Source organism: Plectropomus leopardus, chromosome 3, assembly GCF_026936395.1.
Source record: "Plectropomus leopardus strain MGB_pleo_1.0 chromosome 3, ASM2693639v1, whole genome shotgun sequence".
In the NCBI taxonomy this organism is placed as follows: domain Eukaryota; kingdom Metazoa; phylum Chordata; class Actinopteri; order Perciformes; family Serranidae; genus Plectropomus; species Plectropomus leopardus.
Window position 1 is genome coordinate 14,119,075 of NC_142178.1, and position 24,526 is coordinate 14,143,600.

A 24,526-nucleotide genomic window follows, 5' to 3' on the forward strand; every position below is an offset into this window, starting at 1 on the left:
TTTTCGCTTTGTGACTTTTACTTTTACATTTCTCAGGGAACAATCATCTGAGACTCCTGAATATTTTAACTGAGTGAAACAACCAGCCATGCAAGTCCTGTAAATAAGACTTTTTAAAAGTGGCCACCCAGTATAACCTTAATGACTTCTTCACTCTGTATCCCATATCTGTACCATAATGAAACTCCTACAGAGCTGCAGTATCTGAATCTTCCACTATAGTCCTGACTGCTCAGTTTTGAAGTCAGTCCAGTCCATTTAAAACTGCATATTGTACTATTTCCTCATGCAATTTATTAGAGTGTCCTGTCAGTCATAATCAGTTTTGTTCCTCGGTTATAACAAAAAAAGAAAAGCATTTTCACAAGTTCTTTTTAGCATTTAATTCCCATTAATTAGTAATCTGGAGTGTAAATTGCAACATATTGGGAGCCAGGTCACAATCCAGTCCTGCATCATCATTTAAATAGGACCTTAAATATAGAGAACTGAGATGATACAGTTCTGTACTTGGAAAAAAATGCTCACCTGGATGAGACCCACCTTTATTGTTTTTACATACAGCATCAAATTCAGAGCAAAAGGCGATAGTTTCTTTTTTTATTTTATTTATAATTTGGGTGTGACAGCCTGTAACACGGCGTCCCTTTAACAATCTGTTTTAAAACCAATACATGTGTTGCATGCCATGAGTCAGGTGAGTGCCTGCTCGTCACCTGAGCCTTTTGAGACTTTTCAGAGCTGTTAATAATTAACCACCAGGACACTGTGCTTGGGTTGGACCCAACAAACGTTGCCAAGGTGCTTTTCAAGGAAGACAATGTGTAGGACATGTAGAACAATGCTCTATGATCTGATAAGACCAAAATAGAAAAATAAGACCAAGAAAAGATTTTTAGTACATAGTAAACTCAAGATAAAAAGTATAATAAAATGGGATTTATGGATCGTGTTCAAATGTTTTTTTTATGACAAATGAACTGAATTGAGATAGTGAATGACATATACTATGTATAATTAGGTATAATTAAGGAAAGAAACATAATATGGGTTTGCATATTATGATATGCATATTACAGTACATCAAATATAAAATGCATACAGAAACAATATTGCCCTGACCAAGATATCATGTTAAATATGTAGCAGTTGCCTAATCTCACACTGCGGATTTTTCTCACCGCTCTGACAGCACGTAGCAGGTCATGGGACCCGTATGCAGGAGCGTTTACAGATGTGATTGGTTCAATTTTGAGGCAGCTGATAAGTGATTGGTTCTTTGCATTGTCACTCACGCATGGTGGTTTGTGATTGGTTGATCGTCTGTTTCCGCTTCGCCAGTTTTTTCTTTTTTTCTTTTTCTTTGGTCGTCCTTCTTCCCGTTGAGCTAATCGATTACGGTCAACCGCTACACCTGCTCACCGTTTGTCATATTTATCTGTCCACAACCACTCATATCATGGATGATTTTGACATGCTGAACGCGCCCGCCGCTGGAAACGGTGTCGGCTCGGAGGAGGACCCAGCTGCCGCCTTTTTAGCCCAGCAGGAGAGCGAAATCGCGGGGATTGAAAACGACGAAGGCTTCAGCATCCTGGACAGCGGAGACGTCCCCTCGTCGCTCGCAGACTCCACCGGTGGGTGACTGTGGTGGTTAAGCGACGGTGTTTTGCTTCGTTTAACGTTGACATGCTCTGTCTAGTTAGTTTTAATCTTAGGGCGCTGTGTGTTTTGTCAAAGTATAGCTTCAGCTAAACCTTAATTTGGTCACAAATGGACACTGGAGTCGATGGTCAGCTTGCTAACGTTAGCCTAGCTAGCGAATTAGCCCAGTTGGTTTAACTGCCGTTCACTTGTCACTACTCTGTAAAAGTGACAAATGAACATGAATACGTAAACGGAAGTAGCAGTATTTACATATAACCAATGTTTGTTATGGGAAGATCCAACGTCTTTTAAGATGAATAAAGCTGTCTGATAACATCAGCTCTGCCGTTCTTGGTCTTGTCATTCATTGCTCCCTATGACTAACGTTACTTGCTGGCAGCCCGACATGTTGCTACAGTCGTGTGTGCCAGCAAACCTTGCAGCCAAAAGAGGAAATTATTGGATCTTAACGACCTTTGGACATGCCTGCCTCATTTCCTTGAGGCTGTAGCTTCGTTGTGGTTTAGCAATTGTAGCAGGGCAGAAGTGCTGACATATCATATTATGAAATGTGTGTGTTTGCCAATCTTGAGGATTCAGCAGTAGTAAAGGGTTTTGATATAATAGAGTATTGTTTTCATCCTATACGTGTTTTCATGTCTGCTGTTTTATTTTTGTTGCTTGATTTCTAACAGCTTTTTTTATTGTATTTTTTCAGATGGTGCTGTCAACGGGGAGCTCCATGGGGTAATATTTCACTCTTAAACTGTCAAATTGCAAATCTTCTGTTGTCATTATTGTTTCTCTGTATTTTTAAGTAGACTTTGACAACCATGCTCACACAGCACGCACGTCACAACGTGCAAACCAAACGTCTTCAGTCTTTTTGACTTTCAACGAGAGTTGTCTCACAGAGATGTGTGTTTTTGACCCTGTTAACCCCTCAAGGGATTATTGTGAGGACTGCAATGTTATTGTGTTAGTAAATGACCAATTCATGGTGCTGAAGTGTCATTTGTCTCCGTAATGTTGCAGTGAAGAAAAAACTTAACATTGCCATGTGGAAAAGGTCTCGTGCTGTAGTTATTAACAAGGGTTGCAACAGTATGACATTTTCAAGGTAGAGTAACCATCTCAGAAAATGTCATGGTTTAACAGTGTCACGGTATTACAGAATTATTATTATCAGTCAGAATCAACCTTACCAAAAGTTTAATCTTGATAATTAAGACTTCAAACCATTTTAAAAAAATGTAAGTATGTGTTGAAAAGTCTTCTGTTTTAAATTAACTAAAATAAAGGTGAGACTCTCCGTCCATCTTTAATTTTCATATCCAGGTATACCCTAAAAACATTATATCACTGTAACCCTAGTGTTAGCCCTGCCTGCTTTAAGGGTTTGATGGCTTTGTGAACGGCCGTTAAAGAATCCTTTGGTTTATTATAGCTTATTTTGACAGTTTTGTCCCTTGTCAGTAATTGGTACGTTGTGCTGACTCGTCATCTTGTGGCGGCATTGCTAAAAAAGGAGTGCGATGGGTAAAGAAACAAGAGCTGTCAAGTGATCGGGTAGGTTGTAAATGAGCCATCACTATCCAGGATTGTCAGTTAGTGTTTTTAAACATCCGTGCAGAGAAAGTGAAATTAAAAGCCAACCCCAGATTCACTCTCATTTGGCATTTTACCTCACTATATTTGCATATTTTCAAGGTCTTTTACCTGGTCACTGCCTTTACATAAAGCCCTGACCTCACCTGTAGGCTTAGGGGGTACACACCAAGGTATTTCTTGGTTGAGGTTGGGGGCCGGAAGCGAAGTTTGGGTTTTGGGTTAAAATGAATAGATTAAGCCAGAAAGAACAAGCTTCTGCCATGTGACGTGCACACTTGTTTTGTTTTAGCTCTGTAGCAGAGTGATTTCAATGCTGACCTCAGAGGTTCTAATATCTGGCTGTTAGAATCCCTCCAACTTCCGCTTCCTCTGCTGTCGTTGCAACATTGCTGCCTTTTGCACCGTCAGGACTTTTTCTGGCAGTGAGAGTAGCTAAGCTGATAAAACCCAAAGTAGACCAAATGTAGTTTTACTAACTCCTCACAGCATATAACAACATTTTAAAAACAGATATAGTCTGGGGATATTGTTATTAGGGTAAGAAATGGGCTACTATAGAAAATGTAACTTACAGCTTTCAGATAATAGTTGTAAAGATGAATAATTCTGAATGAGAGACTGTTTCCTCACTATTTCTCTGTAACTGTCATTGATGAAATGATGTTCTGTGAAGTAACACAGTTATCTGCATATCATTACGCCCGCTGTTTCTCAGGAAAGCAATGGTCCATCAGACGCCTATGCAGCAATTTCCAATGCAGACCGGCTGCAGGCCGAACCTGAAAGCTTACGCAAGTGGAGGGAGGAGCAAAGTGAACGGCTGGAGTTGCTAGGTACGCACAGAGCTGAGTATTTTCATAAGTTAATAGAAGAGTCCACTTCTGTCTGAGAAGTAAAGGTTGATATCATGAGATCTATTCCAAGTGCTGGAAATTCAGACCTGGCAGGTGTTTTTGTCGCAGTATTTGGGGCTGTGTGTCAAATGTCAGTTGAAGAAAGAACATGTTCAGCACTCACCAATTACAGTAATGATACATTGTTCCTCCCTTAATTTCTAATGGTCCTCCAGTGAGTTCTTTCCTCATATTATTGTCCTGTGCTGTTGTGCTTCCTCTTTACTAATCTGTCACCCCAATCCTCACTCATCTCCCTCCCCAGATGAAAACTCTCGCAAGCAGGAGTCAGAGTGGAAGGAGAAAGCCAAGGTGGAGCTGGAAGAGTGGCATGCTAGGCAGAACGAGCAGCTGGAGAAAACAAAAAGCAACAACAGGTACTGGCTTGATAGAGGGGTTGATAGAGGATAAAAGGAACAAGGAAAATAAGGGAGGATTGATATTACCATGAATAAGAACACAATTAGATTTGTTTTTGGACAAAAAAACAAACAGCCAAGATGATTATATGAAGGATCGGCAAAGAGTTGAATTATTTAAAAAGAATGATAACAGTGCTTAAATAATAGCAGCAGTCTTGGATTCAGCCACAGGGGAGCATATAACTGCATACTAAGGTTTGGCTTGGTTTATAGAGTCTCCAGCAAGAAAAGAAATGGGTCCACCTTAGCCTTGAGGCTCCAGGAAGACAATGTGCTCGCTCACTCTTCTGTAGATCCACAACAAACACCACTGTGTGGTGGTCTGTGTCTCCTTATAGACATATGGCTTCAGTTATGTTCTATATATATATATCTTTGTTAACCAGCAGGTAAATTTCAATATCATAGACCTCTGCTAAGGGTTAGGTTCAAGGTAAAGATGGAGTTTGCGGTTCTGGAGAATGATTGTTGCTCTTTTAACTCGACAATGTTCCACCTTACTGTTCCTCTTGCTCCCACTGCCGTTCAATTTATACATCCACGGCCTTCCCCCTTCTGCACAATAGTCCCTTTTTTCCCCATTTACAGAGCCAGAGCTGTGTATGAACACTTTTTTCAGTCCGCACGCAGAGCGGACAGCTCATGGACTGTGAGGAGCTATCTGCTGAATTTGACAAAAAAGTGTATTGGATTAGATTGTCACACTCCACCTTAAATTTAACAGCTTGGTTGGTAACGTTTGGTCTGTACTGTACAGTCATGGATGCTTAAAGCAACAACTGTATTGTGTTTATGTTATTATCTTAGATTTTCTTCACCTGGTCATAAATTGGCAGAGGTGGATGACTTCGGAGAGTAAGAGATTGAGGGATTGTAAGATTCATTGTTGGTTTGGCTTCCCTTACTTCAGTGTAGCACAGTGGCTCCAGACAATTATCTAAGAATTGCTCTGTGTAAAAAAAACTCATCAGACAAATAAATCTGAAATATGAATTTTTCTAATGTAGTAAAAGTCAAATTGAAATGTGATTTTAAGATTTTTTACAAATCTATAATCTCTTGATGATATTTTGAATGTTATAAATGTGAATTTAGTTAATTGGTTTTAAGTGTATAGTAACGCTTCAAAAGACCAGTGTTTCTTGTATGGTTGTCAGACATGTGCTGCTATTTTAAGGATTTGTAATATGCCCCCTGGCTGGCTTATTTGTTCCCTCAACCAACCACCAGGTAACTCGTCGTTTTGCAGAGTTGAATCAGCAAAGTTTCTGTCTCAGCTTTCCCCTCCATTGTAAACTTAGCCCTGCTGCCCTATTAATTATAAACTACCTGCAACCATGACTCCCTGCTCATCTGGCAGCCCTGTTTGGTGGAAAAGTGCAATTGATGGATAATCCTTTCACATGAACGGTCTTTAGAGTTATGGCTGCAGATAACAATTACTTTCGTTACTAATCTGTTTTTTCTTTGCCAAAATAATCACTTAATCACTTAGTTTTTACCTCAAAATGCAAACAGAAAAGACAGATCCCTATGCTCCCTATTATATCTTTTATTTTTAACCAGTCAAAAAAAAGCCAGAAGGACCAGTGTGTAGGATTTATGGGAATCTATCGGCAGAAATGGAATATAATAGTCACAATTTTGTTTTCATTAGTGTATAACCTGAAACTTAAATTGTTATGTTTTTTGTTATCTTAGAAGGAGCCCTTCATATCTACATAAGGAGTGGGTCCTCTTTCACTGAGATTTCCATGTTTCTACAGTAACCCAGAATGGATAAACCAAAACGCTCTAGTTTTTTAAAATTAAAGTGGCAACTTATTTAGTTGGCAACAAACTGCAACTTCTCTACTAGATGCCAGCATGGCGACATCCACAGTACTTTTTTTGTCATTTTAAAGCAGAGTTTAAATCATAAAAAATCTCCATTTGCATGTGCATTTTAGCACCATTGAAGAAATAATCTCTGTCTATGCTTACATATATCACACGTGTTAACATGTAGGGCTGGTAAGGTCACCGGACACGGGGCTTGTTGAAAATTGCTCAAATAGCAGCTGGCCTCCTGCGCATGTCGGCAGTAGTAGCTTTACTAAATACAGAATTTAGGTCAGAAAGAAGGGCAGGTCGTGACTGATGAGACTCAGTCAAGAGGTGAACATGGTTTTGTTGTTGTCAGAAGTCTCCAATTCTGCCTAAAACGACAATCCTGGAGTTTTCAGACTAAAACGTGGTCAGCAGCGTTTTTTAAAAGTTGCCTTTTTTTTTTGCGAGTTCAGAAACACAGCAGTAGTGTGCACACAAGGTGTAAACACAGCTGAAGTTGTTGGTTTTAAAGCAAAAAATCTGTAACTAAATCCTAAACACTGCTCCTTTTAGCAATGTGAACTAAAGATTAACATCAGAGAAGCTGTAGTGAGTACATTTCTCAAGTCTTCTGTTGATTGCTCACATTCATTAGCTACGTATATTCACAATGTATTGTCAGGATTTAATGAATTCACTAACAAGTTCATGAGGTGGAACAAATAGAAGTTGATAGTGTTTTGAAGTTACTGTCTCATTTCTGGAATTGGTTTTGAATGTAAAGAGCTGATGGTGTGTGGCGAATCACACAGACAGATTTCCGGAGGTGGAAACCATCATCTGACAGCCTCCCCGAGCCTTTGAAACACCCCCGACAGTGTCCTGCTTCCTTGAGCCTCTGATGATATGCCTATGATAGCTTCTTGTTATGTGGTAACCTATAATGCTTGTGTTTCCATCCTCTTCTCCCTTTTATCGCTGTCTCTCTTCTCTCCTGCCTTCTTGCTGCTCTGTCGTTTGGGCGGATGTTTGTCCAGGGTGCTGGATGAAGACTTCTACAAGCAGCCCTTCTCTGAGCTCATTGGTTATGTGTATGTTGCTCCAACTAACATCCTCCCTTCTCATTCTTTTGCTTTTTCTTTTCTCCATTGTCATCACTTCCCGGCATCCAACCATCGACACCATCTCATTAGTCAGCGCATTGGTTAACTCCCCATGTGTTGCCATGTTTTAGTTCCATCTTTTGTTTTTTTAGTTTTTAACTATTTGTATTTTGAATTCTTACACCTCATCTAGCATTTTTTTTCCTCTCCTAAATGTAAATTTTAGTGATGGTTTCACACCATATGTGTGCATGTCATCAGTGAGTGGATGCCTGTCAGGATTTATCAGTACAGAGAACGACTGCATGCCACTGCACACACACTGTCACGCTTCTCAGTCAAATCCATGGAAATCAAATGAATTCTTTCATAACTGTGCCTCCTCCATTATTAACCCCCATACGTATCCTTCATTTCAACAAAACATCTTGCAGATACATTACATGAATTTCCAACATTTAACACTTGCTTACATTAATTGTATAAAGTCTTTTAGGAAATGTTTTGTTTCTACTTAACACCTACTTTATAAACGTGTTTTTTCCTGCCTAAATTAATCTAAGAAATATTCAGGAGTTGAATGCGTGTAGATATGTTTGAAGCAGTTGTGTGTTTAGAGTCGGACTGTTTGGGTGAACTTGGCATCAACCAAACTCTCCTCTTTTTAATCTGTCCACTGAACAATGTGAGTTGACATTGTTCTTGGTGATGGCTCCTTCCTCTGAATCTCTATAAGTCAAACTTCCTTAGTAGTCACTCTAACTTCCCATATTTCCAGTTTAGCCACGCACTTACATAAACACTAGGGGTGTATGCAGAACATACATGAAGTAAGCTATGCTACATGTGAAGCAGAATTAGAAGTCGCTGTAGTTTAAAGAAAATGTGTAAAGGTCAAGTTGTAGACTTTTATTTGGACTTTGAGCTGTCTGTAGAATTCAGAAACTCCAATTGGTACATTGTTTTGCATTTGAGGATATATATATATATATATAGTGTTGTTTTTTTTATAGGCTGCAGAAAGGTCAGTCATAGTCTTCAGAAATATGGTTTTATTTACATCATGCTGGTTCTTCAGTTAATTCCCAGTTAGAAATTAATAGTTAAGAAAATATGTTTTTTTTATTCTGCAGATGTCCTGACTTGTGATTTTGAGACCAGCGCTCACTATTTCTCTACACTCCGTATTGGTGCTAAAAAAATGCACAGCAAAAATTTAATTGAGAACACAATTGGTCATATCATGATTACACAACTGCTTCAAACTGAACTGTGTTCATGCTTTATTAGAATGTTAGCTGCTCTGTAGCTACTGCTGTCCGACACAATGACATGCTAATTTGCCCAGCTAGCTATCCAGTAGGCTGAGCAGTGCAGCCTTTGCTTTTGCTGTCAAATGACTATGGAGAGCCCACTAACCTGCATTGCGGTGTGCGCATGTTTTTTCATCACAAAACATTTTTCCTCTTACCTGTAGCATTATTTATCAACCTAGATTGTTTTGGTGTGAGCTGCAGAGTGTTGGAGATATAGGCTGTAAAGATGTCTGCCTTTTCTTGAATCTAATAGAAATACATGGCACTCTGCTTGTGGTGCTCAAAGTGTAAAAAAAAAACATTACATTTGAAAACTCAATAACTACGGAGCTGGGCAGACACCGTACGCAGAGACACCATGCGCCCGCAGCCGACCACAAACTGTTTCAGCCTCAGAAGAGAGCCGCCTTGCACCTCGGAGCTTTACCACCAGGTTAGGGAGAGACCAGGATCGCGACCCCTACAGTGTCGGCGTCGAGGTGTTGGGTTCACTGTCCTCTATGCAAACACAAGCAAAGCACACTAACTCCAGCAACTCACACCAAAACAATCTAGATTGATAGATCGCTCTACAGGTAAGAGGGAAGGTATGAATTTTTGATTCTGGGGTGAACTGCACCTTTAAACTTGTCATCAGTTATTACTTAAAAAAGATGTTTTAATGTAAAGTTTAGCTATTATGTTTGGTAAGATTTATTGCACAAAAATCTGTATTTTTGGTTCTTTCATCAAGTTAGTAGTTGAGCTGTAATTTTGAAAAACTGGCATTACAGTTCCATTGTATTTGTCACTCAGTATTGAACTATTCTTGCACCAGGGTACAAAGATTTTGTCTCATGATCAGGGAAAGAGCTATTGTCTAGGTTTTGTTTAAATGTGCACACCTCAATGCAGTTCATGCAGCGTGTTGTGATCTGTGGGACTGAGTCTCAGCAGTGGATTACATCTCCTCCATCTTGTTGGTGTGAGACTCAGTAGGACACCAGGGGCCTCATTTATAAGTATTTCGTAAGAACAAATGAGCTCGAATGATATGAATAATACACCTCCCACACAAAAGTTAAGTTTTCAAAAAATGTGTCATGAAAATGCATCTCTGTACAATCTCTGAAGATGCCTATTAAGATGTGGAGAGAGTGGGAGCTGCAAATGTAGTGAAATGAATCTAGTTAATGTCTTGTGATGAGATGTTGTGCCCACGTTTGATCCAACCCATTAGAAAATAAACCACAGAGTTTTATAAATGAGACCCCAGGCCACAGTGTACTCGTGTACAGCTGACAGAAATATGGCACAAAGCAGTTTTCACAGAGTAATCTTACTTTCTGCTCACCAAACCAAAGGCTGCACACTCATCACTTTGAACACTTTTGAAGAAAAAAAAAAAGAATGAAATTTTAAAAAGAAATGTTGCTTTTGCATGCTGGCTCTCAACATCTGCATTTAGCTCATTTTTGTTGTCTTTCATTTCGTCCCCTTTCTCTCTCTCTTCTAAATTCTGACTTGTGAAACTGTTTCTCCCTGTTTTCTTTTCCTATGCACCTTAAAGCACACACATTAACCATCCTTGCTACCGCCTAGACCAGTTAAGTAAAAATATGAAACCCCAGAACCTCCAAATACTTTACATTTCTGACCGGGGATAGATTACAGTTCTGTGTGTATGTTAGATAATTATAATGCGATGCACAGATACCCAGTTTAATGTCCCGACAGTTATATCCACTGCCTAGATAGCGGTTTGTTATAATGTCCCCTCTGTGATGTCGTGGTCCTTCTAGTTCCTTTTGTGTATTTGTAGTTGGTTGTGACAGTGAATGTTCATTGGCTTCTCATCCCCATTTTGCTTTGTGTAATGTGTCGTAGTTAGAAGCTGAGTCTGTGCTTGCAGGTTGGGTGGGGAATATAATAGAAAAAAAAATCCTTGTAAGTAGAAAATGGCAGTGGAATTATTACTTTATTTGTGGGTGGGGTGTTATGAGGGCTTACATTTGTTTAGCCATAATCTGTGGCTTGCATCTCAAAATGTCTTGTGATAGTGGCACTGATCCATTTTCAGATTTAAGTTTTGTATTTTCTTTTAACTTTTGTTATTAATTTCAAATGCTGATAACACCTGTAGTGTAAATCTCCATTTTTCTGTTTGATAGATGGTTTAAAAACGCCAAACCTTCACCAAGAAGACAGTAATTGGTCTGCCCCACAATTACAACACATAAGATCAGAGTATACACATTCTTTGCCACACCTCCAGATAGCCTGCTTTTCAGCCGCAGCACAATGCATGGCTAAAGCCCAGCAGTGCTTCCAGTTCTTTTGGGCTTGGTTAAAAAAAAAAGAAGAGAAAAAAGAGCTTGCCATTAGTATTCCCTCTAATCAAGGACAAGTATATAGATGATCATCCCTATACTTGCGTCTTGCTGAGGAAAGTTGTAAATATGCAACCACGGGGCAAGTTGATGTGTAAGGGTGTGGGCAAACTCCCCGCCCCCAGTTCTGTACAGAACTGAATTTTTAACCAACCAAAGATGCTTATCAGACCTTACGGTTACTTTGTTTAGCTTTGGTTTGTTTTCTTTGGATTTCTCATCACTGTTTTATATGTACCTCCCTTCACTGTTGTGGAGAGTCAAAAACCCAGGTGACTGTACTGTAATGTGTAAGCAGAGTTGGGGGCATGCCACAAGTAATGAAACGGTCGTAGCTTGTTTCTCTTTGTGGGCCTAAAGACAGATGGATGTGGATTTCTGTGTGGTGATTGCACTGTCCTGCACTGAGGTAGACTCTGCTGAAGCGTCAAAGTTCCACCGAGCCATGGAAGGCAAACTTGGTTGTCGTTATTTTGGTTGTAGAGATTTACGTTCAAAAGATTTAGCTGAAGAAGTTGGGTTTTTTTTTATACTAATGTCAGACTGGAATTTTAACTTTAATTATACGAAGGGTACATTTGCGTTTTCCATTGGCTTGTGTGTGTTGGTGATCAGCAGAGGACTTCCTCAGAGCTGTAGGTGTACTTGCTGTATCTTATGTCTTCCTCCACTGATTGTTTTCTGTCCCATGTCCTTCCCTTCTCCTCTTCCTGTTGCGTGTAGGGCGGCCGAGGAGGCCATGATCTCAGATCTGGACGAGAACAACCCCGGCACGGAGTGGGAGCGGGTGGCTCGGCTCTGCGACTTCAACCCCAAGTCCAGCAAGCAGGCCAAAGACGTGTCCCGCATGCGCTCAGTCCTCATCTCCCTGAAGCAGTCTCCGCTAGTCCGCTAGGCAGCCAAGGCTGCTCAGGGCATCATTCCATATCATCCTCTGTCACCACACACCAACCAATTCAACAACCACTGTATTCTGAAGACAAGGGGGCGTACACCCCCTCTGTGCATGTGTTTGCCATGCGCAGCCCTGTCCCCCCCCCTACCCCAGTGGAAGGATTTAGCCAGTGGCCCTACCTTCATCTGTCTTCACCTGGCAGGGCTGTAGAGATTAACCTTGAAGCACTGGCTCATTTTCTCCCTCCTCACCTGTGTTCACCTCTTTCACAGACCAGTCAAGACCTCTTAACGTGTCTTCCTTGTTGTCTAACATGTGGAGATCAAGACCTTTTAGATCGAGATCAGGTCTCGTGGTTTGTGGTCCTGTGCAACACTTGTGTAAGGGTGGTGAGCTGGGACACTAAAAGGGAAGGGTTGATGTTTGTTTGGGCCTACAGCTACACTACATTCTGCTTCACATGGACCCCAAACAATATCATTCCCATGATGCTGTACTCTAACTCCTAACCTGTCAATCTCATGAATCCTTCTCCGACCCGCGAGGGTTGATTGATGTTATATGGATTTGTTTGTTTTCCCATTCATGAAAAAAAGAAGTATCTTCAGAATTTTTCTTTATTGTTGTTTTTTTTTAAGGACCAAACTCTAAGACAGAACTCCAAATTCAGTGTGTGTACTTTGAACTGTGTGTGTAGAGCCTGCTTGTGGCATATTGTGTTAACTTTTTCCAATCTATGCATTTCCTTTTGAAAAGCCTCTCCCCTCTGCAGTCAGGAACTGAACAAAGTCCAGTCATTACAATGAATATGACCTGTTTGTGTGTGTGTTAAAACCTCAACAGTGTGTGTGTGTATGTACTCTATGCGTGTACCTATGTACATATACAAAAGGCAATATATATACAGTATATAGAACGTTTATGTCACTGAAATTAAACAGTTGTGGTTTTAAAGAGAATTAGATATTAGCCAGCTGTTGCTTGACCATGCGTGTTCATTGTCCATTTGATTTCAATATCAGTAAAAAGTGAATGAAAGCTGTCATCCTGTCATTCTTCAGCTGGATATTAAATGTTAGTTTGCGGTTTAGGAACGTGGCTGCAGCTGGAGGCATCACAGTGCCCACCGATCCTGGAGAGAGCTAATAGAATACTAAACAGCACAGCTCAGTCCATCTGTAGCCTAATTTTTTTTTTCTCCATGAGGTGTCTCCTGGGATACTTACCCCCCCCCCATTTTTTTTAAGAAAACTGCTAAAAAAGAAAAAAAAAAAAGTTTGCTAAAAATTACTCCTTACCTGAATATACGTCATGGGTTGTCAAAGGAAAGTCGATGTGGGGGTTTGCAAGCTGTTTTGTTTTCCTGCAAAATGCTGGGTTTTTCCCCGTCCGCTCCCTTTTGATAGCGCTGGCTCGATATTTGGAGAGTGCTTTCATGCAAATTTTTTCATATTTGACCGTGCCTACGTTAGAGGTGAAACAGACTTGAAAATTTCTATCACAGGTGGTTGGTCAAAACAAAACAATTCGTCTCTAATACTGACATTGACTTGATTTGAAAGTTTAAAAGTAGGTAGGACTGAAAAATGCAAAGATGCTGATATTCACTTACTTTACAGGCTATAGGTAATGCTAAAGGTGGAAAAAGTTCTGAAGCGATTTTTCGTGGTCTTTGCATTTAAACAGGGGTGTGTAGACTTTTTATTATCAACTGTAGGCATTTACCTGCTCCAGCAGGGAATACAAGTTGGTGTAGTTGATCCAGGTTCACCCAGGCTGGTGTAGTTGAGTAAAAGGATGCCACTTGATGCCCTCCATCCATCCAAACACTACTGCAAACAAGTACACCCTCTCATGGCAACAGCACTTCCCGATGGCAGTTGCAACCCAGCAGACATTGCACCACGCCACACTGCAGAAACTGCTCTAAATGGCCTGAGGAACATGACAAAGAGCGTCAATGCGTCCACTTGGCCTCTAAATTCCCATGCTGGTACCCTTAACTCATCATAACCCACAGGACTCAAAGGATCCTCTAGTGCCCTGGTGACAGACACCACGTGATACCCCTGGAGGTCCTGTGTCCACAGGTCAACAGATCAGAGCTAAGTCCAATTCAAGGAGGCCCCGGTATGAATCTGGGGTAGCTGTGGAGTATCGGCCCCTCCCATGAATGCTCAGTCAGATTGGTGTATTTTGTGTTTAAATCCTAGAACTTATAATGTTGGGATGTAGAGCATCCTTTATAAAACATGAGTAGTTTCAGAAGAGACTAAAATCTTAATAAAACATTTATTTTGTACTAGACAGATCAACCTCGACCACATCTGGGGGCCTATGACACAACTCTTGAGGTAGGATTGGGCCAGAGATGAAGACATGTTTAACATAGGACGTAACATATAATTCAGCATGTCAGTTCAGACAAAATGCACAATTACATCATGTGGCATCATACATTTGGCAATTCTGTTTTGTTTACGCAAGTAGTCAAGGACCATCTCTAACCTGAAACAGATCACACACCCTAAACACGCTCAACAATGTCTCACCATTGGTATTATATTGATATTACAGTACTATTACTGATGTTGCAGTATTACATAACACCTGAACAAAGCCTTGAAAGCTCCGTTGTCAGGAAACAAGCACCGGTCAACACAAAATGCACAAAAACAATGCCAATGCTTTGACAGTATGGCACATTTAATTAACCTTCACATTATGTATTTTCATCTTATTCTACATCGGTTTGGGGGAGTATCCAAGAAAACTGGTTAGATTGGAAATGGCACCCTTTTGCAAACAGCGTGACTCCGTCCTTGATTCCTTCGACACACCCTAGAAAACGATAAATGAGGAGTATTTGTGATGCGTGTGTGCTGTTTTCTAAAGTCAATCAATATCAGCTGCCAACATAGCTAAGCAAGTGAGCTTGCTTCTTTGTGTGTGAGTGTGTTTTGGACTGAAAGTTGATCACAGGCCACGAATGTCACAGTATTATTTTCGGCATGCTATCTCAGGCAAGCCTCTGAGCTTACATTACCACAGTTATGTCATGTCATGATGCTGATACTATTATTAATATTAATATTATGGATATTATTACTACTGTTATTACTATTATTACTACTATTATTAATACTATCACTACTATTATGTGTGCGATGTCTTCAAACTGATGTTATTACCATTATTAGTATTATATGTACACCTCTACATATTCCCCTTATTCTGCTGTCATCATTACCATGCTCATGTGTATCCTTACCATCATCAGATTGCACCTTACCACTGCATTTGCACTACCTCAGCATTCTATTTATTCTATTTTTATATATTTATGTTTATTTCTATCTTCTATTATTCTTCTTATTTTTCTATGTATGTCTCTGTATGTCTTAGGTGCCAAGCTGCTGTGACAACTAAATTTCCCTCCGGGGATCAATAAAGTCGTCTAAGTCTAAGTCTAAGTTACAATATATTCACCCAACTGCTATCTACCATGAAGTCTGTCTTTTAAATCTTAATGGGGTTTTTTTTTTGTGACATAATGTCCAAGAAGTCCAACTGTAATATCCATTTTCTATTATTACACCAAACCTTTCCACAGTCCATTTGACAACAGTATCATTCCTGTGGTACAGTGGTACGTTCCTGTATGAACTTGTTCCACTGGAATTCTTTTTGTTTGATATTATTTTCTTTACCTTTTGTTAACCTGTCAGTCATTTTCTTTCTTTAACCTATCAGTCTTTTCTTTGTTTTGCTCCTGTTGGGCAAGTTGTCGGTAGCTAAGGTGGCCACCCCCAAAGGCATGGTCTTGAGCCTGCACATATTTGCAGTGAAGATCAAGAAATTTAAGCGTATCCCTCCAGAGAAAATGCAGAGGCTGGTGGGCAAGAAGGTCACAGTGGGAGTGGAGGATGCTGACTGCATCTTGGCGGACATGGTAGAATAAAGGATCCTCCACAAATGTTTGAAGAGAGACAGACAGTTTTGGAGTGTGTAACCAAAAAGAAGCACACTGAGGAGAATGAGAGTGAATAAAGTAGAGGGACAGAAGTTTTGAGTGAAAGAATGACAAGATAGCTGAAGCAAAGAGGGGTGTTGGTGTGAAATGTGATTAAAAACAGCCTGTAATTGCAGGGTTTGGTGTTATGCACCTCAATCCAGAAATGTGTCAACAATCAAATATGGGATGTAAAACCCAAAGTGCATTCTTCTATACTCCACAAGCCTGTCAAGGGGATATATTTGGACCACCAACCCTGTCCAAGCTGAGTTATGTACCCTGGCTGGCTTGTAATATTTCCTCATTCAATGGGAGTACTTCTCATACGTAAGTGATATAAACATTATTTGAAAAGATCTTTCCCTGCCAAATTTTACATCAGATAATACCAATAAAATGTGACTTCTGGTTTCATATGTGAATGAAGCTGCGTTGTATTAATATACTGTACATATACTGTATTTATGGGGGATGTTTTGGTGTTGGTATTTCACCAACAATTTCTCTCTCATTTCAAAGGTGCCACATGTAGCCATTTTATACTCACCCATCTGTGTTCCTGAAATGTTAATTTGGGGAATAAAAATGGCGTAAAAACTCTGTATTGTGGTCTTATTTTCTCATTTGAGAATTAAGAAATAGCAGTGAAAAACATGGGTGTAATAGAGCTGGATAATTAACTCATTTGGGGGTTTTCTCCATTTAGTTACCACAGAACCACTTAATGAGTGTTTTGTCTATTTTATATTTAGAAACTCCAACTCAAATGTTCATGACTGGTCCTGAAATGCTTAGAATACTGACTCATTTGAGGCATCTTGTCTGTCTTTTCAGATTTGATTTGGGGTAAGTAAATGAGAGAGTTAAGAATATGTTTACCCAAAATATTGTTGCCCCACACCTTTATTATTATAAGAGTTGCCATACAATCCTAATTATTGTTTTTGGTTAGTTTTATTATATAATTTGATGTTTATATGATACATGTGGCATTTAAGAAGACAATTAATCTGCTAACAGCTTTTTTTTCTTCAGCCACTCCGTCTGCATTTCAAACAAATGCATAAATTAAATTCATGCTTTTATTTTTAAAGGAAATCCGGCTTTGACGTAAACACGGATGTCCCTCCCACATCCGGGCTGTGCAGCACATGAACCGCTCCGGTCGGTTTTTCCAGACACAGCCGCCGCTTCCCCCTCGTCCACACCTCAGCGACATTACCACTTTTACTACTTGTTTTTGATTCAGTTTTGTGTGGACAAAATGTCTTTGCAGTTTGAGCTGTGTCCCGGCAGAATGATCGGCGGAAACAACCCGTGCTTTATCATCGCTGAAATTGGGCAAAACCACCAGGGAGACATTGAGATTGCCAAGAAAATGATCAAAATGGCAAAGGTAAGTAAATGGACATGCGTCGCCTTATTTTGACTGTGAATATGTTTGTCTTCTGTTGCTCTGATCTAATTTGATATCCTGGTCATCGTCCTCGTCTGAATCGTCATTTTGAACAGACATTAACTCAATTCGACCTTAATGTTAGAATTAATAGTTTTAGATGATAATGTGCTGATGTATGAGCCATCTGTGTGTGAGTGCTGCGGAGAGAATTTAAAGAAAAGTGTGACGCCATCATGTAGAAAGTTAGATTACCTGATTTATATTTTTTTTCTTCCTTATAATACATCCATGGATTTATGAGTTCGCTCTGTCTGTCCAAGGCTGACACATACTGGCCATACAAGGTTACTGCATTTTTTTTCTGTCATTTTAAACTTTTTTTTTCTCGATGTTATAACATAACTATTTAAACACTTTTTCCAGCATTTTTGACACACTACATGAAATATTTTCAACGTTTTTTAAAACAATATTGCATAATTTAAATATTTCATTTGCACATTAAATTAAATGTAAAGGAAAATATCAAAGCAATTAAAAAATTGAAACCTTTTGGGGTCCGCTATGAAAATGGAATTGAATTCAAATGTCTAAATAATGTAATTGCTTTTGTCCATTTAAAATAGATTTGGGCCAGATCATTTATTGTACGTAATATTTTGCCAAAATGATAAGAAATTTAATTACGTACTAATTTCATCAGAAGAGATTGGGGATTTTTTTTTTAAATGTGCAAAATATCTCCCACATTTATTTTCAGTGGGAGATGTTTTTTGAAATGTTTTGATAAGTCCCTTAGTAAATCAAACCACAAAAAGGTGACATAAAAACAGTCCACAGAAACATGTTCATTAGTTTCTCCTTCATAATAGTTTACTGTATCTTTACTGAAACTGCTGTACATGTTGGTTATTAGTTTATTCAGTTCAGGGAGTGAAATTTAAAACTAATGCACACTATAAACATATACAATTACTCACCTTTTCAGGAAAAAAGCTTTGGCTGCCGCATATACTGTCCTTTTAACAGAGCTTTATTTTACAGGTATGTAATACCTTAATGGATATTTCCGTAAAGAACCATGTATTTTTTGGTACCAGGTTTGTTGAGTTTATAAGTTAGGGGCAAATTAATTGAACATTGACTCCCTCTAAATAGTACCGAATTACAAATGCCTCTATAGGAAGCTCCCTGTGAATTTTCAGCAACATTTGTGTTCCTATCTCAAGCATCAGGTGAATCTAGAACTCCTAAAATAAATCATTACTGCTAAATATGTTTTCCAAGCGTCCTTTTTTTGTTGCTAATTTACTTCCACCTCCACAGGACTGTGGTGCCGACTGTGCCAAATTCCAGAAGAGTGAATTAGAGTACAAATTCAACAAGCAAGCCTTGGATCGCCCGTACAAATCTCCTCACTCCTGGGGAGCAACTTACGGTGAACACAAGCGTCATCTGGAGTTCAGCCATGAGCAGTACAGGGAGCTTCAGAAATATGCTGAGGAGGTTGAGATCTACTTCACTGCTTCGGGGATGGATGAGGTAAGAACGAGGCTTCTGATGAAGGGTTGTGACATTTTAATCGGGCTTAAGTTTAACTGCGTCTTTTTCTGTCGTTCTGTCAGATGGCTGTGGAGTTCCTCCATGAGCTCAATGTGCCTTTCTTCAAAGTGGGCTCTGGGGACACCAACAACTTCCCCTATCTGGAGAAGACTGCCAAGAAAGGTGGGAAATGTATGAGATGTCATAACAAACCGACATCCTTTAGGAGGGTGAAATCATCACGTGTAGTTTATTTTGAAAAAGCAAGTGCTAAACAGTGCATTTGATCAGAGGTGGGACCAAATTGCTTTGCAAGTAACAACTAAGTCTGAAGTCCCAGGTCCTAAACTTTGAGTTTTGAGTCCTAAACAAGTCAACAAATGTAATGCCATTTGAACAAAAGTATAGTAAGGAAGTTGTTGCGTCTCCATCTCTAATTTGGGAAGCCGTGCGTTTTGCATATTGCAGTTTGTGGCTGAACAAAATGATCATATGGGTTCCAATAGCGTAATGTTTTATTCCTTATGGTTCCCCTCTAAACTTTATTGAACACGGTCGGATTGGTTCAGTCAAAATCACTGCAGAAATTTGAGTGTCGACTTGCAGGTTATGAACAGCGTTGATGTTAGTTCGTTCAGGAAATGAACTGATTTGTGGCACTTTATAAATGACAAACCTTTTAATCTGTGGGTTTAGGGGAAGGTTATAAGTGTTTTCAATTTAAAAGGCTCAAGTCCAAGTCATTGGTGTTAAAGTTCAGGTTGTCAAGTCAAATCTAAAGTAATCAAAATTTTAACTCCAGTCTAAAAGTCATGTGACACGAGTCCACACCTCTGCATTTTCTAACTTATAAAAACTGCACACAGTCATACATGCACGGTGGACAACTCACGCACACGGTACAAAACTCAAATAAGAGCAAGATGGAGTGTTGTTCTTTTAGGTGTGGACTGTTTTTACTGTCACACACACACGGCGCACAGTGTAGAAAGGGGAGTGCTTTTATTGCTGTCATCTGTAATATCAACGGATATGTCTCAAGTTAGAACTCTGAGCATTAAAATGAGTTTAGAGAGTGAATTTGCAATGTTGCCATTTGCTACATATACCAAAGAAAAGGCAAACTTATCTCCCTCAGTGTTTTTCTTTTTTCTTTTTTTTTCCTTTTTTGTATAAAATAGTCAGTAGCAATCCGCAACATAACGTGCAAAAAATATATGGTTGTTCTGCATAAAGTAGAAATAAACAATAAAAAACAATGCATTTAAATAAATAATTCCTTTTTTTTTTGTATTTTTGTCATTAACATCTATGCGATGATGATTTCTTGGCAATATTTATGTTGGTGTTACAAGAAATCCTTCATTCCCTCTGCAACAACAACCCCAAACAAATTAAAATTGACAGTGCGCCTGCTTTTGTCACTTGTTTTAACACACACTTTGTGTGTGCTTGTACCATGTGTTTTAAATGTGTTGTGTGTCTGTCTGCCCATTATAACTACCTTACACCACTGCCTCTGCTCATGTTAGACAAACTCTTTATCAGGCTGTTGCCCTCTTGTCTGTGTCAGGACGTCCCATGGTGGTGTCCAGCGGGATGCAGAGCATGGAGACGATGCGTCAGGTCTACAAAATAGTGAAGGCGCACAACCAGAACTTTGCCATCCTGCAGTGCACCAGCGCTTACCCTCTGGAAGCTGAAGACGTCAACCTCCGAGTGATTACGGTAGGAAGAGCAGATGAATGTATTATTCCTTTATCAAAAGATTGACACAAAACAAAATACTTCTCAAAGATTTCTCAATCTATCTTTAAAAAAAAAAACATTTTTAGCAGCATTATAATTAGTTTCAGGAGCCTTTAAAATATTACACTTATTTTCTGCATTTAGTGTTAGTGTATGACATACAGTGTATTTCCCCAAGTTGCACTTACAGCGATGGGCTTAAACTTTCTGTTTTATAGCCCTGTGAGTTTACACATTTTTATGAGGTTCTTTCAGTGTTTATTTTCTAAGTTACTTGATAAATTGGTTTCCTTTCTAGGTTCCTTTTATATAGGTATATTTCAGAATAAAACAGGAGGGAGGTGTCTTAAGACTGAACTTGTTTTTCTTCTTAGACCTTTACTTTAAAATCCATAATTTAACTACATCATGCTTATATTTAATGAATTAGAATCTATCCAACCTTAAATCTGTTAAAGGAATAATAAGACTTTTTGGGAAATATGCTTACTTGCTACTTTCTCTGCAATTTGGATGCCTCACAGCCACTCAACAGAGAGTCAACAGTGAGCTTTAGAGGCACCAGCAGGTAGATTTTGTTACTTTTGGACAAAACCAGGATAACAGTTTCCCTGTTTTTTGTCTGTAATGCTAAGCTTAGCAAACCGGCTGCTTGCAGTTTCATTATTATGCCTTTGCGTCAGCGATAGTTGAGGCCGGAGGCATTGTGTTTTCGGGTTGTCCATTCGTCCTTATGGCACATTCTTGTAAATGCAATATCTCAGCAACCCCTTGAAGGAATTTCTTCAAATTTTGCACAAATATTGTACTTGGACTCAATGATGAGCTGATGAGAATATTGTTGTCAAAGGTCAAGGTCACCATGACCTCATCAGTCTCATTCTTTTGAGCATGATATCTCAATAATACCTTGATGGAATTTCTTCAAATTTGACACAAACGTTGACTTGGACTCAACAATGTGCTGAGTAGAATTTAGTTTTCACAGTTAAAGGTCACTGTGACCTTGCATCCATCTCATTTTCGTGAACACAATATCTGAAGATGGTCTAGAGGGCGTTTCGAGTTGGACTCAAGAATGAACAGATAAGAATCTGGTGGTCGAAGGTCAAAGATCAACCTTGAAACTGTGCTGCTTGTATAGACCCTCGGTGTTTTTCACAGACATAGATTTAAACTGTAAGTTCAACATACTTGTTTAAAGAGGCATACAACCAAGTGGCGGTATATCTAGTTAACTTTATTTTAGTTTTAGCAACCCCTATAATAAAAATAAATAGAATTTAGTTTTTTGATTTTAAGTGCATTTCAAATCAATGTATGTGTATCAGGTAAAAGCATGTCCTTTTATTTTAAGATTTTGTGATTTTTTTTCACAACCTTGGGAAAAAACAATTTATGTATGTCCTCAGTGTCTCTCTTAAAGTTAAAAACTAAAACTAACATACGACATTTCGGGAGTTGCTGCCACATGAATTTTGTCACTGTCAGATGGAGCCGGTCCATTTCCAAACTTTATGCTAGGCTGGCTCAAGCTTCAGATCTGACAGTGGTATCTTCTCTGCGAGAGATTTAGGAGTAACACTCGCCCACCTGTCAACTACAGGAATACCAGAAGGAATTCACAGATATTCCCATTGGGTATTCTGGCCATGAATCTGGGATCGCTATTTCAGTCGGGGCCGTCGCTCTGGGGGCAAAAGTTGTTGAGCGCCACGTAACCTTGGACAAGACGTGGAAAGGAAGCGACCACGCAGCCTCGCTGTTGCCCTCTGAGCTAGCAGAACTGGTTCGCTCCATCCGACTTGTGGAGCGGGCACTGGGGGGCGGCGTCAAACGGATGTTACCTTGTGAGAAGGCGTGCCATGATAAGGTGAGATATTCTCTCTCTGCAAAAAAATACACAAACATGCCAGTCTGTTTATGATGAAAGGTCAGGAACTTTTTAAGGAATTTAAGCCGATATTTTTCCTCACTCTTTTTCCTTTTCTTTCCAGCTGGGTAAATCCTTGGTGGCCAAGGTGCGAATTTCCAAAGGAACCGTCCTGACTCTGGACATGATGACGGTGAAGGTGGCCGAACCCCAGGGCGTCCCACCGGAGGACATCTTCGAGCTTGTCGGTAAGACCGTGATGAAGGACGTGGAGGAGGACGAGAGCATCTTGCCAGAGGCGGTGGATAGGTACAGCAAGAAGAGGAAGTGCTGAGGTTGGCGGAGTTTTGAAATGGGCGAAAAAGGCACTTAATTTGAGAGGAAATATAATCGATCAGTGGATTCAGAGGGAGCTTAATGTGACACACAGGAGTGTGATGGTAACTTTGTTTGGTGCTGCTGGGATTTCTGACATTGAAGTCAAGGACGATCAGTAATGATCTGTATAATTTGAGTATATCACGGCTGGTGTTTAAACAGATAACTCTTTGCCAAAGCATTTTAATTTTCTAAAAGCCGCCTTAATACAATACACTAACTTCTTGGCAAACAGGCTCTTTGATAAACCCTCTATCATCTCACGCTCAGTAGTAGTTTCAGTGCATTGCTGTCTGAGGTGGCACAAAAGCCTCTTGTTACTGTTGACTACATATACTTTGCACTATAGTCTTGAATTAATATTGAACACATGAAGCTGCTACTAGCCGTCTCATCACACAACAGTGAGATCAAAGAGCCCATTTGCCAAACAGTCATTGTATTCTCAATGTACATGCGCATTCATGTAAGTTTGTGGTATCAGGCAAAGTTTGTATTTGTACAGCTTCTTTACGAGATGAAAAAAAGGACTACTGGAGCAGGATGCTTTCCTAAACTAAAAGAAGAAATATTCATTTGTTGTCAGCATCAGATTAGGTACACAGCATAATGTCCACTGTTTACTGTTTATCTTGTTTTGGTCATGAATACAACGTCCTCTAATCTTGAGTGTAAGATGAAGGATGTTAATATACATGTAACAAGTCGAAATCTGTCGGGACTTTGTTGAGCTCTGTGATGTTATGAAAAGATGAAGCATCCAATTAAAATGTTGCCTGAATTCCTTTCTTGTTGTTTTTTTCTGTGCTTGTAACTTTTCTTTTGACGCTCAAATCAATTCACTCTGTGTATGCCACATTTGCGGTGTACAAATACTTTCGTCGCCATGGTAGGTTTGTTATTTAAAGACGTTTCTGTGAAATAAAGTACTAAGAGATTTTTAGTGTGCCCATTGCTTTAGATAAGGAAGTATTTAAGTTTGATAAATTAGGTGATCTGTGTAAATCTATACACAGAATTAAAAAAAAATTTAATTTAAAAAAATCATTTCTTAAGGATGCAGCAGAAGAGGCTCCTGTGAAGCATCATTGTGGTCAATGAAACTGAAATAGTTAGGCTATAGAAAAAATTAAAATCATGGGCTGCAACAAATGATTCATTTTATTATTAATTAACCTGCCAATTATTTTCTTGATTAATCGTATTGCCAAAATAGTGAAACATGCTCTTTGTAATTTCCCAGAGGCCAGTGTGACATATTACAATCACCCGACCAACAACAGTCCAAAAATCCAACGCTGTTCAGTTTCTCATGTATGAAAAGAATCCAATTCTCACATTTAGGAAGCATGAAACCAGCAAATGTGTTTTGTTTTTTTTTTGCTTCAGAAAACTAAATCAATTGTTTGATTCTCAAAATATTTGCTAATTACTTTTTCTCAAGTAACAAAGGGATCAATTAACTAATTGTTGCAGTTCTAGCCTAAATCCATAGATATAAACCA

The 24,526-nt window shown here is 39.3% G+C and overlaps 2 protein-coding genes across 4 annotated transcripts; both read left to right on the forward strand.

Annotated features, from left to right (window-relative positions):
- The first annotated feature begins 1,362 nt into the window (after positions 1–1,362).
- clta (clathrin, light chain A) lies at positions 1,363–13,103 on the forward strand. Of its 3 annotated transcripts, XM_042484727.2 has the most exons (7): positions 1,363–1,637; positions 2,366–2,394; positions 3,974–4,091; positions 4,417–4,528; positions 7,420–7,473; positions 10,351–10,386; positions 11,894–13,103. In XM_042484727.2, the coding sequence occupies exons 1-7, from the start codon at positions 1,460–1,462 to the stop codon at positions 12,063–12,065; spliced, it is 699 nt and encodes a 232-aa protein (XP_042340661.1). In that variant the 5' UTR covers positions 1,363–1,459; the 3' UTR covers positions 12,066–13,103. The 3 variants fall into 3 exon arrangements, with proteins under 3 accessions (XP_042340661.1, XP_087931792.1, XP_042340660.1); XM_088075666.1 differs by lacking the exon at positions 10,351–10,386; XM_042484726.2 differs by lacking the exons at positions 7,420–7,473; positions 10,351–10,386 and having other exon boundaries at positions 1,367–1,637.
- A 4,123-nt stretch (positions 13,104–17,226) lies between these two features.
- On the forward strand, positions 17,227–23,802 carry nansa (N-acetylneuraminic acid synthase a). The gene is made up of 6 exons (XM_042485834.2): positions 17,227–17,476; positions 18,806–19,021; positions 19,105–19,204; positions 20,595–20,749; positions 22,377–22,643; positions 22,768–23,802. The coding sequence occupies exons 1-6, from the start codon at positions 17,345–17,347 to the stop codon at positions 22,975–22,977; spliced, it is 1,080 nt and encodes a 359-aa protein (XP_042341768.2). The 5' UTR covers positions 17,227–17,344; the 3' UTR covers positions 22,978–23,802.
- The last annotated feature ends 724 nt before the right edge of the window (positions 23,803–24,526 follow it).

Coding starts and splice junctions, on each gene's coding strand:
- clta (XM_042484727.2), top strand. CDS start 1,460: ATGGATGATTTTGACATGCTGAACGCGCCCGCCGCTGGAAACGGTGTC. Junction 4,092..4,416: donor TGAACGGCTGGAGTTGCTAG/GTACGCACAGAG, acceptor CTCCCTCCCCAG/ATGAAAACTCTCGCAAGCAG. Junction 7,474..10,350: donor TCTGAGCTCATTGGTTATGT/GTATGTTGCTCC, acceptor TGCACCTTAAAG/CACACACATTAACCATCCTT.
- nansa (XM_042485834.2), top strand. CDS start 17,345: ATGTCTTTGCAGTTTGAGCTGTGTCCCGGCAGAATGATCGGCGGAAAC. Junction 19,022..19,104: donor CTGCTTCGGGGATGGATGAG/GTAAGAACGAGG, acceptor TCGTTCTGTCAG/ATGGCTGTGGAGTTCCTCCA. Junction 20,750..22,376: donor TCAACCTCCGAGTGATTACG/GTAGGAAGAGCA, acceptor TGTCAACTACAG/GAATACCAGAAGGAATTCAC.